This window comes from Lampetra fluviatilis, chromosome 46 (genome assembly GCF_964198595.1).
Source record: "Lampetra fluviatilis chromosome 46, kcLamFluv1.1, whole genome shotgun sequence".
Classification (NCBI taxonomy): Eukaryota; Metazoa; Chordata; class Hyperoartia; order Petromyzontiformes; family Petromyzontidae; genus Lampetra; species Lampetra fluviatilis.
The window spans coordinates 10,014,278-10,027,806 of record NC_136320.1 but is presented as its reverse complement, the minus strand read 5'-3'; the positions used below and the strand labels follow the sequence as shown (position 1 = coordinate 10,027,806).

General features: G+C 55.2%; 2 protein-coding genes across 9 annotated transcripts in view; one reads left to right on the top strand and one right to left on the bottom strand.

Moving 5' to 3' along the window:
* LOC144947761 (potassium voltage-gated channel subfamily V member 2-like) overlaps window positions 1-4,839 on the top strand; it is a 45,708-nt gene extending 40,869 nt beyond the window's left edge. Inside the window, exons 3-4 of the mRNA XM_078877113.1 lie at window positions 2,645-2,956; window positions 4,521-4,839. Of these exons, the coding sequence (XP_078733239.1) occupies window positions 2,645-2,956; window positions 4,521-4,769 (561 nt within the window). The 3' untranslated portion in view covers window positions 4,770-4,839. The remainder of the gene's footprint in view (window positions 1-2,644; window positions 2,957-4,520) is intronic.
* Window positions 4,840-6,100: 1,261 nt separating this feature from the next.
* LOC144947763 (3',5'-cyclic-AMP phosphodiesterase 4C-like) overlaps window positions 6,101-13,529 on the bottom strand; it is a 346,365-nt gene continuing 338,936 nt past the window's right edge. For all 8 annotated transcript variants that reach the window (XM_078877116.1, XM_078877117.1, XM_078877123.1 and 5 more), the window contains one exon: window positions 6,101-13,088. In XM_078877116.1, the coding sequence (XP_078733242.1) occupies window positions 12,447-13,088 (642 nt within the window). In that variant the 3' untranslated portion in view covers window positions 6,101-12,446. The remainder of the gene's footprint in view (window positions 13,089-13,529) is intronic.

Here is a 13,529-nt window from a genome sequence, read left to right as displayed (position 1 = left end):
CTGGGGAGACAAAGGCGGCCGGGCGTGGTGCTGGCCACCCACCCCTAGTGTTCTGTACCGGCCTTCATAGGTGCTCGCTAACAGCACTTGCCTTATCAATCACATGGTCATGCTCATAATAATAATCACCAGCCATGATTCTATCCACTGCTGGATTAAGGCCTTCCAAATCCACCACCATAGGTAAAAGCATCATCACGATGCTGTACAATTGGGTGGATGTGATCTCTTCCTGGGGGGCACGTGGGTTGGAATACTACAGAGCAGAGAGGGAACCGGCCAAACAATGTCGAAGATTTAACAATACACGGGTGTGCAGCGTTTCACGTACAAAAGCTCCCAGCCTTGTCCACACCACCAGCTCAACAGTGCTGAACGTGTGGCCACGTCGTTTAGAACCACCACCTCAAAGAGTTGAGAGAATGTGATGATCCCAAACAGGCCACACATTTAGTTCGAATGAGCTGGTGGTCTGGATATAAGGGTTAGGATTATTGAGTGCATTGTTCAATCGACTTTGTTTCCAGCATGAATTCAAGTTTACATTGCGATGAGTTTTCTCGTCATTCACAGAACCCAATTTCAAACAAACTAAAGACCATGTCCTGGCGTGAAGCAGAGAATGCTGCTCAAGACCGTCCGGCATGGCGTAGGCTTGTTGCGGCCTTATGCTCCACAGGGGGCGAAGAGGAGTAAGATAAGAAGACGGAATCTAATTAAACATTCTAAGGAGCAGAATACTGAAAAAGTCGTGAGGCTTTCCTTGGTTAATGCTATTAGCTTGCTGCACTTGATCGGGTGGCTAAACCGGATCCACGCTCTGGACCTTGACATTGCTTTGACACATCTGGGAATTAGCCGAATTAGCCTCCAGACAGCTGGCCACACCAAGTTCAGTTTCTGTTGTAATGATACATTATATATTTGTATTTACTCTGGAAAGCCACGTCGAGTCTGAACACTCCCTTTCAGAGGAAACCCACGCAGGACAGGGGGAGAACATACACACGCTCTCACAGAAAGGCGCCCGATTCTGGAATCGAACCCAGGTCCTGCTTGCTGTGAGGCACGAGTGTTACCACTGCGCCCACACTCTTGATTAGCTAACTTCCAGAATTAGTTCGACACGCGGCACACACTCTGAGCAGGGCATTTAAGAGGTGCGACCCTGGTGCGGATACAAAAGGGCTACTTAAGTTACTTCAAATGGAGTCGCGTGATGTCATCTTGTGAAGCTGTTCCCGGACAGGGCGGTGCACCGCTGCTCGCTGCGAGAGTTCGGAAGGGAAAGGAGTTCTTGTCCAGACAAGATCCTGAGAGCATAATTGGAATATAATTGGAAATACAAAAAACAGCATCGACCAAACCAACCAAACCAACCTCTCTCTCCAGTGCAGTATAATTTTAAGGCTTTGGCTACAAATATGAATGTTTGCGGTTTGCATCCCGCAGTCCACCCTGGTTAATACTTCAAGTATATTAACCGTAAAATGACAGACGCGCCGTTTTCTTCACAGTGGACGTTAACGATCCTGCGACGTCGTTTTAATATCAGTAGGGCAATTGTGTGCTGGTCGTCGCGGTCAAAATTTGCCCCTACTGGCAGACGAATACTGGCAGACGAATACTGACTTGCAGGTCTGTGCTCAGTCAGCTTGTGTCGCACAGGGGCAGCTGCCATAAAGCCATAAAGGGGTCCCCCCCAACCCGCCCCCCACGAGACAAAACAACTAACACTAACCTCCGAGATGTTTCGTTACGGTATTGAACGCAAGTATCGTCATTACATGATAACCGCCATTGATTTTGTGGGCAATCATAGCAACATCGTCCGACCGGTGACGCCCATGTGTGGACAAAGGGCCCCGACGCGGCCGGTTTTGGGCGCTCACGACCGCCAGCCGCACACCGCCACTCTGAACAACCCACACAGAACCGTGGGACATCCTCACGGCTCAATGCCCGATTCACAAATACGGGGGAGGCGGCATCACAGCGATGCACCGCTACGCTACTCTTGACGAAATTACCAAGCTCAACCACCTCCGTGTAAAATGAGAGCTGCCGCTCTGCATCAACGAGTGGCATGGGGGCAGTGAACCCTCGTCCGATGTTCGCCACAGACACGGCCCGAGTTCCAGGCACGGCCAAGAGGGCTCCAACCGGAATAGAACCGTTGTAACAGAAACTCAAACATAGCCGGAGTGAATGATGAGTATAATAGCTGGGTGGTGGCTACGCTGCTCGTGGTCTCTGTGATCGAGTGCTTTGGATGCAGCGAGGGTTGGTGGATCACCGTACAAATGTCGTGAAACTCTCTTCCTGTGGGCGTCAAGGTGCCATGCCCTGGCTCGCCAGGAGACGGCAGTGCAGATGTTCCATCTGTATGTATAATTGGCCGATAGAACTTCATATATAGAGGACCACAGAGCTGGGGGTGTAGAACTTGTCGCCGGCTCACTAAATGGTTTCTGCTGCCTTCCCGCTTGCCTGTGGCTCCTTCTCTTTGCGCCTCCGAGTCGTCCTCCCTCCCTCTCTCTCGTCGAGAGCGAGCGGATGCTGCGCGTTGCGAGTTTGAGACCTCACGGCTATCGCTGTGGTGGTGGTGGTGGTGACCACGGCGCTGGGACGGTGCGCGCGGCAGGTGATGTTCGAGCAGGTGGTGAGCGACCGCTTCGACGTGGAGGTGCGCACCGTGGAGAAGGTCGGCAAGCTGGGCCAGGTGCTGCGCATCATGAGGCTCATGCGCATCTTCCGCATCCTCAAGCTGGCGCGCCACTCGACGGGGATGCGAGCGTTCGGTTTCACGCTGCGCCAGTGCTACCACCAGGTCGGCTGCCTCTTCCTCTTCATCGCCATCGGCATCTTCATCTTCTCGGCGCTGGTGCACTCGGCAGAGCACGACTCGCCCGGCACCAACTTCACCAGCATCCCCGGCTCGTGGTGGTGGGCCGCGGTGAGACAAAGATCTCCCTTATAGCCTTTAACAGGCTGTTGAGGCAAGTGCGGTTAGCGAGCACCAATGAAGGCCGGGACGGTAACACGAGAGGGTGGGTGACCAGCACCACGCCCGACCGCCTTTGTCTCCCCAGTGGTAATGTTTACACATCGCACCAGGTACTCATTTGAGGCTGAGTCTACCTAGGGGAGGCCCAGGACCGGTTCAGATAATCGTCATCGGTGCTTGCCATGGGCGGGAATCGCCGGGTTCGTATCATGGCACGCCAACTGCTAGACAGACCCCAGGGAGAGGAGAGAGCGCCCGCAAAAAAAAAACCACGCTGGCCAACGTCAGCCCAACGTTGGCACGTGGTCCAACGTTCCATGACGACTGGGAGGAGAGCCCTGAGACTGATAGACAAACGGAAGGCGGTGGTGGTGGACCCCCCCCGCCCCCGCCTGGCGCCCCGAATCGCGAAGGGTCACCGCGATTCAGGGTCACAAAGTCATGTGACGGGCCACCGTCTTCACGTCGCGGTGAATGCCCGCGCCTCCAGTGGCTGCAGGAGCCACGCGAGCCAAATACAATGGCAAGGCGCAACAGACGATGAAACGCCTATCCCGAAGTACGCGGTGCGGTGTGTGTGTCGCGGGGTTTAAGAATGGATGTGAATCGCCGCGTTGTCCACCCCGAGTATTGTGCGTGTTAACAGGCTTTTGAACACATGTTTTGTTAAATTTGGGTTAACTGCTGGTTCAATACAGATGCATATAGGTCAGTTCTGGTTAATCAATTGCATCAAACCAGTAACATTTTAGAGCGCATAGGCCTTTCGTCCGGCTTCTCGCGATGTGCTTAGAAGACGCATGGAGACACACAGCGGACATACTGAGACACACTGAGACACTGAGACACACAGCGACACTAAGACACACTGAGACACACAGAGACACACGGCGACACACCTGTTATTTTAATATACGATACCAGGTATCAGGCGTTTGGTATTCAGGGACTCTGCCCGCAGAGCGCCACATGACAGACGCGTCCGCCATGCAACTACAACCAACACAGTAGGCGCTCGGACGCACCAGACACTAATCATGTCAACCTGCAACATCGCAGCGAGAAAGGGAGCAGTGACCAGAGAAGCGGGCCGGCGCCAACAAATTGCCCAAGCTCTGCTTTCCTCGATTTGTTTTCAGCCGATTCGTGAGAGGGTTTATGCGTGCGGGAGCAAACCCGAGGCACGCGGAGCCAACTGGCGCGTGCCAGCACGCAGCCAGCCCTCGTGTGCCCCGCACAGAAGGGGCAGACGACATCAGACGACATCAGTCCGCTCTTGTGCTGCGCCGCCATCTCCCGTCGAGCGAGCCGGCAAAGGGAGTTGCGCGACATTTGCTGCCTCCACAACGGCGCCGGAGTAGGGGGCGAGGCGCGCAGTAGCCACCGCCGCCTTCCTGGCCGAGCGAACGTCGTGGGAAGCCCGGGTCAGGGTCAGATTCCGACGCGTCTCTGGCGAGCGCCGCGACCGCGTCTCCGACCCCCCCTCCTCCTCCTCCACCCCCGCGGGGCGCAGGTGAGCATCTCGCAAGTGGGCTACGGCGATATCTACCCGGAGACGGTGCTGGGCCAGGCGTTCGCCTTCTGCTGCATCTCGTTCGGCATCATCCTCAACAGCCTGCCCATCTCCATCCTGTACAACAAGTTCTCGGGCTACTACAACAAGCTCAAGGAGCACGAGTGCACATCGCGGCCGCGGCAGCGGGGCCGCCTCGACATCAGCAGCCGCGCCTACCGCAAGCTGTCGCGCGTGCTCAGCATCTGAGCCCCCCTACCCTGTACCCCCCTACCCTGTGTCCCCCTACCCTGTGCCCCCCTACCCTGTGCCCCCCTACCCTGTGCCCCCCTACCCTGTGCCCCCTACCCTGTGTCCCCCTACCCTGTACCCCCCTACCCTGTGCCCCCCTACCCTGTGCCCCCCTACCCTGTGCCCCCTACCCTGTACCCCCCTACCCTGTGCCCCCCTACCCTGTACCCCCCTACCCTGTATCCCCTACCCTGTGCCCCCTACCATGCGCCCCCCCGCGCAGTCACAGCCCTCGTGGCCGCGCTTCTCAAGAGGTGTACGGCCTACGCAGAGCACCGCGTGCGTTTGGAAGTCAAATTTAACCGACATTGACAACCCTCTTCCCAACTCCCAATCCTCCACCATTCGTTGCCCTATGCGGAGACTCGCCCACCCCACCGCCATAGCAATGTGCAATTCCCACTGTTGGCTCAGGGCTGTAAACAGGAGACGAGCACCGCCTGGAAGCTCGTTTGAGCCGGATAGAGATGATGCCTCTGAGCCAACTCCCGGTTCTATCCCCCAGCTTTAGCCGTCCGGACCTCGGCCTGGACAGCTCTGAGGACACCGCTGTCACAATCCGCTAACGTGGTCCTCGATCCCACGGGGGGGGGGGGGGGGGGGTGGATGAGCTGACCCCTGACCAGGAGTTCAACTCGAGTGTTTTTTTATTTTGCCAGGTAAGGCCCACTACTGAGCTACACAGCTCTTTTTCAGAAGCGACCTGGCCACGAATGAAAGCTCAACAAAGTGGTGGCTTATCACGTGGACATTTATAGCAGCAGCCAAATTCTCCAAACGTACTGTGACGTTGATTCTAAATGTGGAGAGAAACCGGAGAACTGGAGAAAAATCCACGTGACCACGGGGGGGGGGGGGGGGGGAGAGAGACAGCAAACTCCAAATTTACAGGAGTCAGGGTCGGGATCCAACCCACGACCTCCTGCATACCAGGCGAGGTAGTTAACATCTCCTAGCCACCGTGGCGCCCCTCTCGCCACCGTGACGAGTCAGAGCCGAGGAGTCGATTGGAGCCGCACGTCGGGAGGGCGGTGGTGCGGTTACGCTGGTGGTGATGGCAGCGCCAAATTGCCGGTGAATTTCATCATGAAACACGTTGGCATGGACACCGTGGGTCCACACCGGTTTAATTGTGTGAAGGGTGGGAGACGGCGAGTATGGGCCGTCCCGTCACGTTTGACCGTGATGAGTTGATGGCACAACGCGCGGCTCGCGCAGCGACGCGTCGCCCGGGTCCGACCGCCCCCGTTGTGTCGGCCCGGCAAAATAAACGGGACATGACCACTGCGATGTCATAGGGTTTTTATAAATTCTCAAAGAGCTCGAGTGGATCAATAGGCAAAGTGTACGCAGGTCAGAGCTGGTAAAAACATATTTAAATATGCGGATGGAATACAAACACTTTTGTCAATTATTCAAATACTCCATTGCTGCTGAATATTTCTCATAGACATGCTCAAAAATTACGCAACATTCCACACACTTTAGAGCCTTCGCCATCGTCCTCGTGTGCCGTGCCGAGGGCTCGTGGTTGAAGAGCGCACGGCATATGCGTGGCTGCGAGCGCGGCGACACGTCGTGTGCTCTCGACAAGTTTCCCCCTCTTTGCCGATTGTAAGAGAGAGACGGAGAGATAGACAGAGAGAGAGACAGAGAGAGACAGAGAGAGACAGCGAGAGAGAGCGAGAGACAGATTTTCGAACGGCTATTTCGCAGAGGAGAGAGTGGCGGCGTTTCCTCTCGCTGGAGGCAGGCCTTCATGTCCGTCAGCCCATCGAGAGCACCGCGATCGGAGGAGCGGAGTGCTCACGGACGGCAAGTGTCGGGCACAGATTCGGTCTCTGAAACGCCAGCGACACTCCCTGCGGGGGGACTGTAGAGGGCCACGTGAGACGCTTCTCCCACCTCCCAGCTCAAGTTGCCGTGTGCCACGCAACTTAATTAGAGCCTCTAAATATGACGGGAAACCCCATTACAAGAGGAACGTGAGTGCAGACTTAACAACACACGCAGGTGTTCAGCAATGCATGTACAAAAAAACTATCAGCCTTATCCAGACCACCAGCTCAAAAGAACTGAGCGGGTGGCCACCTTGTCCTTTAGAACCACCGACTTGTAGAACATGTGTGGCCGTCCCAACTGGAGACCAGTGCTCCCTACTGGCCTATGGCCCTGGGAGCCCAATGGGGAACCCGTCTGTTTCACTGCCCCCCCATTGGGATGGCCACATTTTCTCAACTCTTTTGAGTCGGTGGCGACAACACGGCCACGTGGTCAGTTATTTTGCGCTCGTGGTCTAGCCAAGGCCGAGGAGCTTATGTGCCGTACGCGCGCCACTGCGCACCTTGTGCGTGCCGTTACCCCTACCATGGAACGAGTCGGATCTTGGATCTCTCACAGCAGGCCGCTTCGCTACCGCAGGGCACAGAGAGAGGAAGTGTTGAGTCTCAACACGAAGTCCACCGTGGAACTGACATCATCGACGATCCTCTGATATCGTCAGCCACAAACTGCAGCCGTGGCGGCATCGTAACCAATCGCGGACAAAATCCAAGATCTGAAACATCACCGTTAATTTTCTTAAGTGCCGTTATCAGGAATATACCCTCATTAGACCATTTCGAAGGCCAATGCAAATGTGTGCGTCCTGCCAAAACACCGCGTGTCCCTCTCCTCAAGCAGGGTAAACTAACCGCCCTTATCATTTAATAAATGCACTGAGGATGCAATAAATGAGTTCTGAATCAAAAGCTCTGCACGATGAGCACCGTCCGACGAGCGGCGCAGCGAAGAGGCCGCTGTACATCGCGTCGTTCACCAGCGTCGCGCACGGTGCCGGGGGGGCCGTTGCAGTAGATACAATTCCGTTTGGGAACACGGCGCGTTGCTCAACTTATTCAAATAAAAACACAGCCCCGTGCATTCCAACCGACTGAGTTGCGTCTCCTACTTCTCTAAGGGGAAGTTAAACGCGGCGAATCGTTATTGTGGCGTTTCCATCTCTCAGCGCACAACTCGCTCGAATTGCTCGACTCGCACGGGACGGCATCCGCGCGCAGCTCTCGGACTCTGCCCCAAGTGGTGGCCGCTACCATGAGGACTCTGGGGTGGTGGGGTCAGACTGCGCACGCACAGGGACTCGCACACACGCGCACTCACACACGCACGCACATGCTCGCACACATACATTCGCGCACACTCACGCGCACACTTATGCACGCATACATGCACACACGCACGCACTTGCAAAGACAGACAAAAAGCACGCAACAGATGGGACACGAATATAGGCAAACGAACTGAAAACGCTCTTGCACAAATCACGCGTGCACACCCAAACGGACACCGACAACTGCAGCCACACGCAGCTCACAGTCTCGCACGCACACGAGGAGCCCACGACACAGACTCGCGCTGACACCGCAGGTCTCTCCGTGTCGCCGGTAGATGTGGTAGGTGAAGTGCTGTAAGGCGGCGGGCGCACTGATGGGGTCAACAATTAATTTCTCCGCCTTTGTTTCCCCACGGTTTGATGGTACACTGCACCACTAATTTGAGACCGACTTGACAAAAGGGGGGCCCAGGCCAGGTTCCGAGATCACTTATCACTGCTGTTGTGCATGGGCAGTTTATGAACCTGGGTCACTGGGAGCACGGCACAGAACACTGCGCTCTCGTATCACCCCTTGCACACCCACTAACAAATACACACACGCGTACGTGCGCGCAGGCAACACACCCAAAACTCAGACAAAACCACCCCAGACACAAACCACCATCGCCACAGGCACACACGCGCGTGCAATCACCTTTTCAACTCTCACTTGCATACACAACCACCGATACTCAAACCAGCGCCGACACGCTCCACAGTTACACGCGCGGTAACCGAAAACCCAGCCAAACGGCACGGGGGGGGGGGGGGGGGCGTTCTGCCCACGGAAGACTCAATCTCGTTCTCGTAAGCGGTACCCTCTATCAGCCTCTTGAATTCCGCGACGCCTGCCCTGAGCGCTGCACACAGGGGAGGCCGGCTCCAGAGGCCACGTGCGACTCCGTTCCCACAAGCCCTGCGGCGAACCCGCACGGCCGCTTCTCCAAGCCGCCACACGGCAGCGTCGTGCGCTCCGACGACTCTCTCCGCCAACGTCATTTAAATCCTCCGATATTTTGTTCCTCGTGCCAGTGAACTTGTTGAGATTTGCATAAAATTTAGTTTCCGGGTTGTCAGCTACAGTTCTTGTTTGTTTTTGTTCCGAACTGCTTCCATTTCGGCTCCCGGTTTGTTTCCAGATGGTGGCGACCGCTCCACGGTTGTTTGGCCTCAGTCGTTGGAACATCGTCCGACAGCATGTTTGGGGGTCAGCCCTCTGGTGACCACGAGGCCGCCCGCGTCCCTTTGGGATCACGTCGCGTCGAATTCAATCTTTACACGACCACGGGGCTACAGATTTACAATCCTGCGATGAACAGGATCGTTCGGAGGTGATGGTTTGGTCAAACATCTGCCCTAAGACCCTCCCCGCCACCACCACCACCGGATCGACACAACCAGAACAACCTAAACTGTGACGTGGATGTGCGTTGAAAAATGATCCAAATTACCATGAATCATTATTTCGGCAGCTGATTCTAATTTTCGGTTGAATTAAACAACACTGGTCCCAGGTTTAGTGCCAATTATTAGAGTGACCCAGCCTCCTGTGCAAATCTCGCACAAGATTAACAATCAAATCATCAGAACAGCAGCCACTCGCGCCACAGAGCCAACCCAATCCCCATGTCACGCCACGTCCACTTGAAGTACTGCACGTTGAGAGTGGCCTTCCCCGCACCGTGTGGTGTAGTGAGACGCCAGGAATTCGGAACGTTTTCTTAACTTTTCAAACATTCAGACGGAGTCGGCATTTGTGCAGAGACTCGTGGAGAATGTTATTTCTGGTATCGCCAATTTCCAATGGGACATGACTATGACCCTGGCGTCGTCGATTATTTCACCCAACTGGAATAGATGCGAGTCGGGGCCCTTGCGTTCAAAGGAGGTTCGTGCTCATCTCCTGTGGTAGCTCAGAGGCAGTGGAGGGCATTCCACAAGCCTACGCCAAGAGACCAGATTGACTATTGCACAACTCCTGTTGACTTTTCCCCCCAACACCGGATGGCGCTGATGCTACGGGCCTCACAGAGGGAGGTTATGGCGGCGGTGGTGGTGATGAGCCGACGAGGAGACCCTGTGGCGCTACCCACCGAGATGTCTCCCGGCATCATCAATTCTCTACTTAAACGGTGCTCCAACTCACAAGCTCCAAGTCAAAACATACTGTTTAAATGACCCCGATGTTCATTATAACCTCAGTTTCTTGCTGATGACATTAATGTTAAGTGCCAAGGCGCTGGTACCTAACCAGTTTCTACATTGACCCCGAAAAGCCTTCGCGGAAATAACACTTGCTCTCAGCAGGGCACTCGTTTAGGATTGCTTGGTGAATTGTTTATGCGAGCACTTTTCGAATGTGGGAGCAAACCAGATGGTCCAAAGAAACCAATAGTTATGACGGATTAAATATCAAATGGCACAGCAGTGAGCGAGCAAATTACTTGGTGTGCTGCGCACGCAAGCACTGCCCTGCAGAGCCCACCAATGTGATGGCTCCATCTCTGTGCAACTCACCATCCCTACATCCGAGTGACTAGATCACAATGAGCACCATCGCCACAACTTCCACCACCACCACTACGACCTGGCTGAGACGACCTCACCTTCCTCGTGCCCGGTTTACCCGCCCAGGCGGACAAGAGCAGCAGGCCTGGGGGCAGGACTGCGACCCGGCCGCGGAGGAACGAAAGCAAAGCGTGCCGCAGGAATGGGGTGCGGGTCGGTCGCTACGCGTCACGCCCCGCGTTCGTTCAGCATGCGCAAGCCCCACCGTCGCACTTCAGAGTTACGCCGTGGTCGGCCAAAGAGCTCAGAGACGACCCAATCGCAGGGTCCCCCAGCGCACGCCCTCGCATGCACCCACAGCTACAACAGGAAGCACTGGGAAAGTGACTACATCAGCACGGTTCACTGTGTCCACTCTCAAGAGGCTAACTCGTACCGTAGATACACGCTATGATAATCTATACAATACATATATAGTCTCTTTATATATATGTGTGTGTGCATGTTACCCTATTAAGTACTTTATGTATGTACCCTATGTACATTTTTGGAGTTTTTTTTACGATACACAACAGCATTTAAATCTTTATTTAAATTATACGTTTAACATTAAAATAACATTAAAAAATATTAATTAGAAAATAACTAACGCGTGAAAATATGTCACGAGGCGTGTTCACCACGACCTCAAGTGACCTTTAACCCTCAGTGACCCTTTAACCTTGAGATTCAGGCAATCACAGTTTCTCTGTTTATCTCCTTCATTAAAATGAGATTAAGTTACGGAAGATAAAACATTTTACCATCGAACAAAATATTTCTGCAGGGTTAACATGTTAGGCAACTTATTCATATTATTATACCATATTCTATGCTCTTCCATAGTCATCGACTCACTTTGCACGCTCACCGGGGCAGGGTTATTACGAGGTGCGTTCACTGTGACAGTTATTCGTGCAAGTAGAGGAGTATTTATCGGTACACGAGTGCTCGCAAACACCTGGCTCTCATAAACCTAACACCCAGAAATATTTTGTTGCGTGGCGATGTTTCCGCTTCTTTTGATTTTCGTCTCCTCCGCTCCGCTGACGGGGCTCCGTGTGTGTTGCTGCCGGATTTGTGCGCTGCTTCCCTCAGGCTGGATTCTTTTTTTTTAAAGGTACAATGTCAGCGTTTGCTAGCGGTCTGCAAGACCAGGCCAAGGCAAGTAGAGGGCAGCGGTAAAACACTCTCCGGACCGTTAAGCGCCGCTTGCATCGATCGGACCCGTCTGCCGTACCTCAAATCGGTTGGGCCAATCCCGGGAGAGGCCAGAAGAGTATACCGGCAGTAGCCCACGGATGGGCACCGCGGGCTCCCGTTTAGGCTAAATTGCAAGTGGGGTTCTTCGCTAGTCCAAAACTGGTGAGGCTGGTTTTGCGGAGGTGACGCCCGGCCCGTTGGCCGTGAAAGTGCGTCAGGCCGAGAAATGCTTTCCGCTGCTGCCACCTGCGTGAACGTGCTGCACCAGGCAAACGCGGTGCTTGAAGGGAGGCCCTTGGGAAAGGCGGGGGCGGGAGGCAGATCCAGCATTTTACGCGAGTCGTTCCGGTGGGGGGGGGGAGTGGGAAGGAGTCGAGCAGAGCGCTCCGTGCTCCGCGTCGGTGGCAAGCGCCGATAGGGGGGTGCTCGACTCGTATTGCTGTGTGGCGCCCCATGGCCGCGCTGCATCCCGTGCGGTGAGGGTGAAGCGTTTGGATAGCGGCGCGGTCGCCACTCCCCCGTGCCGTTGCCTCGTCTCTCCCCCCCCCCCGTACCCCTGCGTCGATGCGTTTTGCAGTTGCACCACGACAGAGTATCGTCTTAATTTATCCGTAACATTCACTGGGGGCAACATTTTTCCCAAAGTGCAAATGAAAAGCTCGTGGAAAAAAAGAAAATTTCACTATTATTTTTTCCGTAAAGTCTTGTGTTGCTCGGGCCGCATGTGGATTTCAGCCGTGGTTAAATGACCCATCGTCCGAATCCCCGAATCCCACGTCATGCGACTCAGAATCCTGCGCCCGTAACGTCCGTGCATCGTCGTCGTCATCGTCGTCATCTTCGTTATCATCGCGGTCATTGTCATCCACTCTGGGAACCAGGGCAAGGCAATTTTCGTGTCCGCAGCCGTGCTCTCCATCACCGTAGCAACACCTTCGTCCGCTCTGCAGGCAGCAGCAGCCAACACCGCTGCCGACCAGTCGGCTGGCGTCAGGGTCGAAGGCCGACGGGCCCTTGGAACGTATGGCCGCGGGCCCCGCCTCGTCCTCCAGCGTGAGTTCGAAGTGGAAATGCGACTCGGGCGGGCGCAGGCCAGATGCGCCGTGCGCCTTGGCGGATCCGGCATCGGTGGCGTCAGCGTCGGCGCCGCCGCTGCCGGCATCTCCGCCGTCGCAGCCGGGAGACGGCGAGGGGCTCAGGCCGTGCGGGGTGGGCGTGCCCTCATCGGGTGGAGGCGACGGGCTGCTGGGGATGGTGCTCTGGTAGAAGTCGCGGTTCTCCTCTAGCGTGTCCAGCATCTCCTGGGCGTCAGGCTGCACCAGGTCGGCCCACGTCTCCCATAGTGGGTGCACGATGTAGTCGATGAAGCCCACCTGGCCGGGGTGGGGACGGCAGACAGGGTTAGAGAAGCGCGGGCAAGGGCACTGCGGTCTGCTGCGCGCGCAAGGCCGTGCGGTCCAGATAACCCACCCAGGATTCATCCGCGCACAGCTGGAAAGAGTGCTTACAAATCACGTGCGTACTCGTTTGTAGGTGCTGTAATATCGGGGTTACGCTGCAAGCAGTTCAGAAAACTACACCGTTGTACTGCGCTCCTATGCTTCCCGCCTTCCCCAACCCATGGTGGAATGGTATGGCCCGCTCAAATACCAGGCCCTAACCGATTAAGAAATGTGACTTCCTTATCTCATTCCCATTTAAGATGAAACGGCAACATTCAGAGGCACAGTTATCGCATGCGCAAGTCTTGCGCGTTTTCGATTTTGATTGAAGGCGACATTTCCTGTCAGTTTTTTTTCTACCTTCTACGCGAT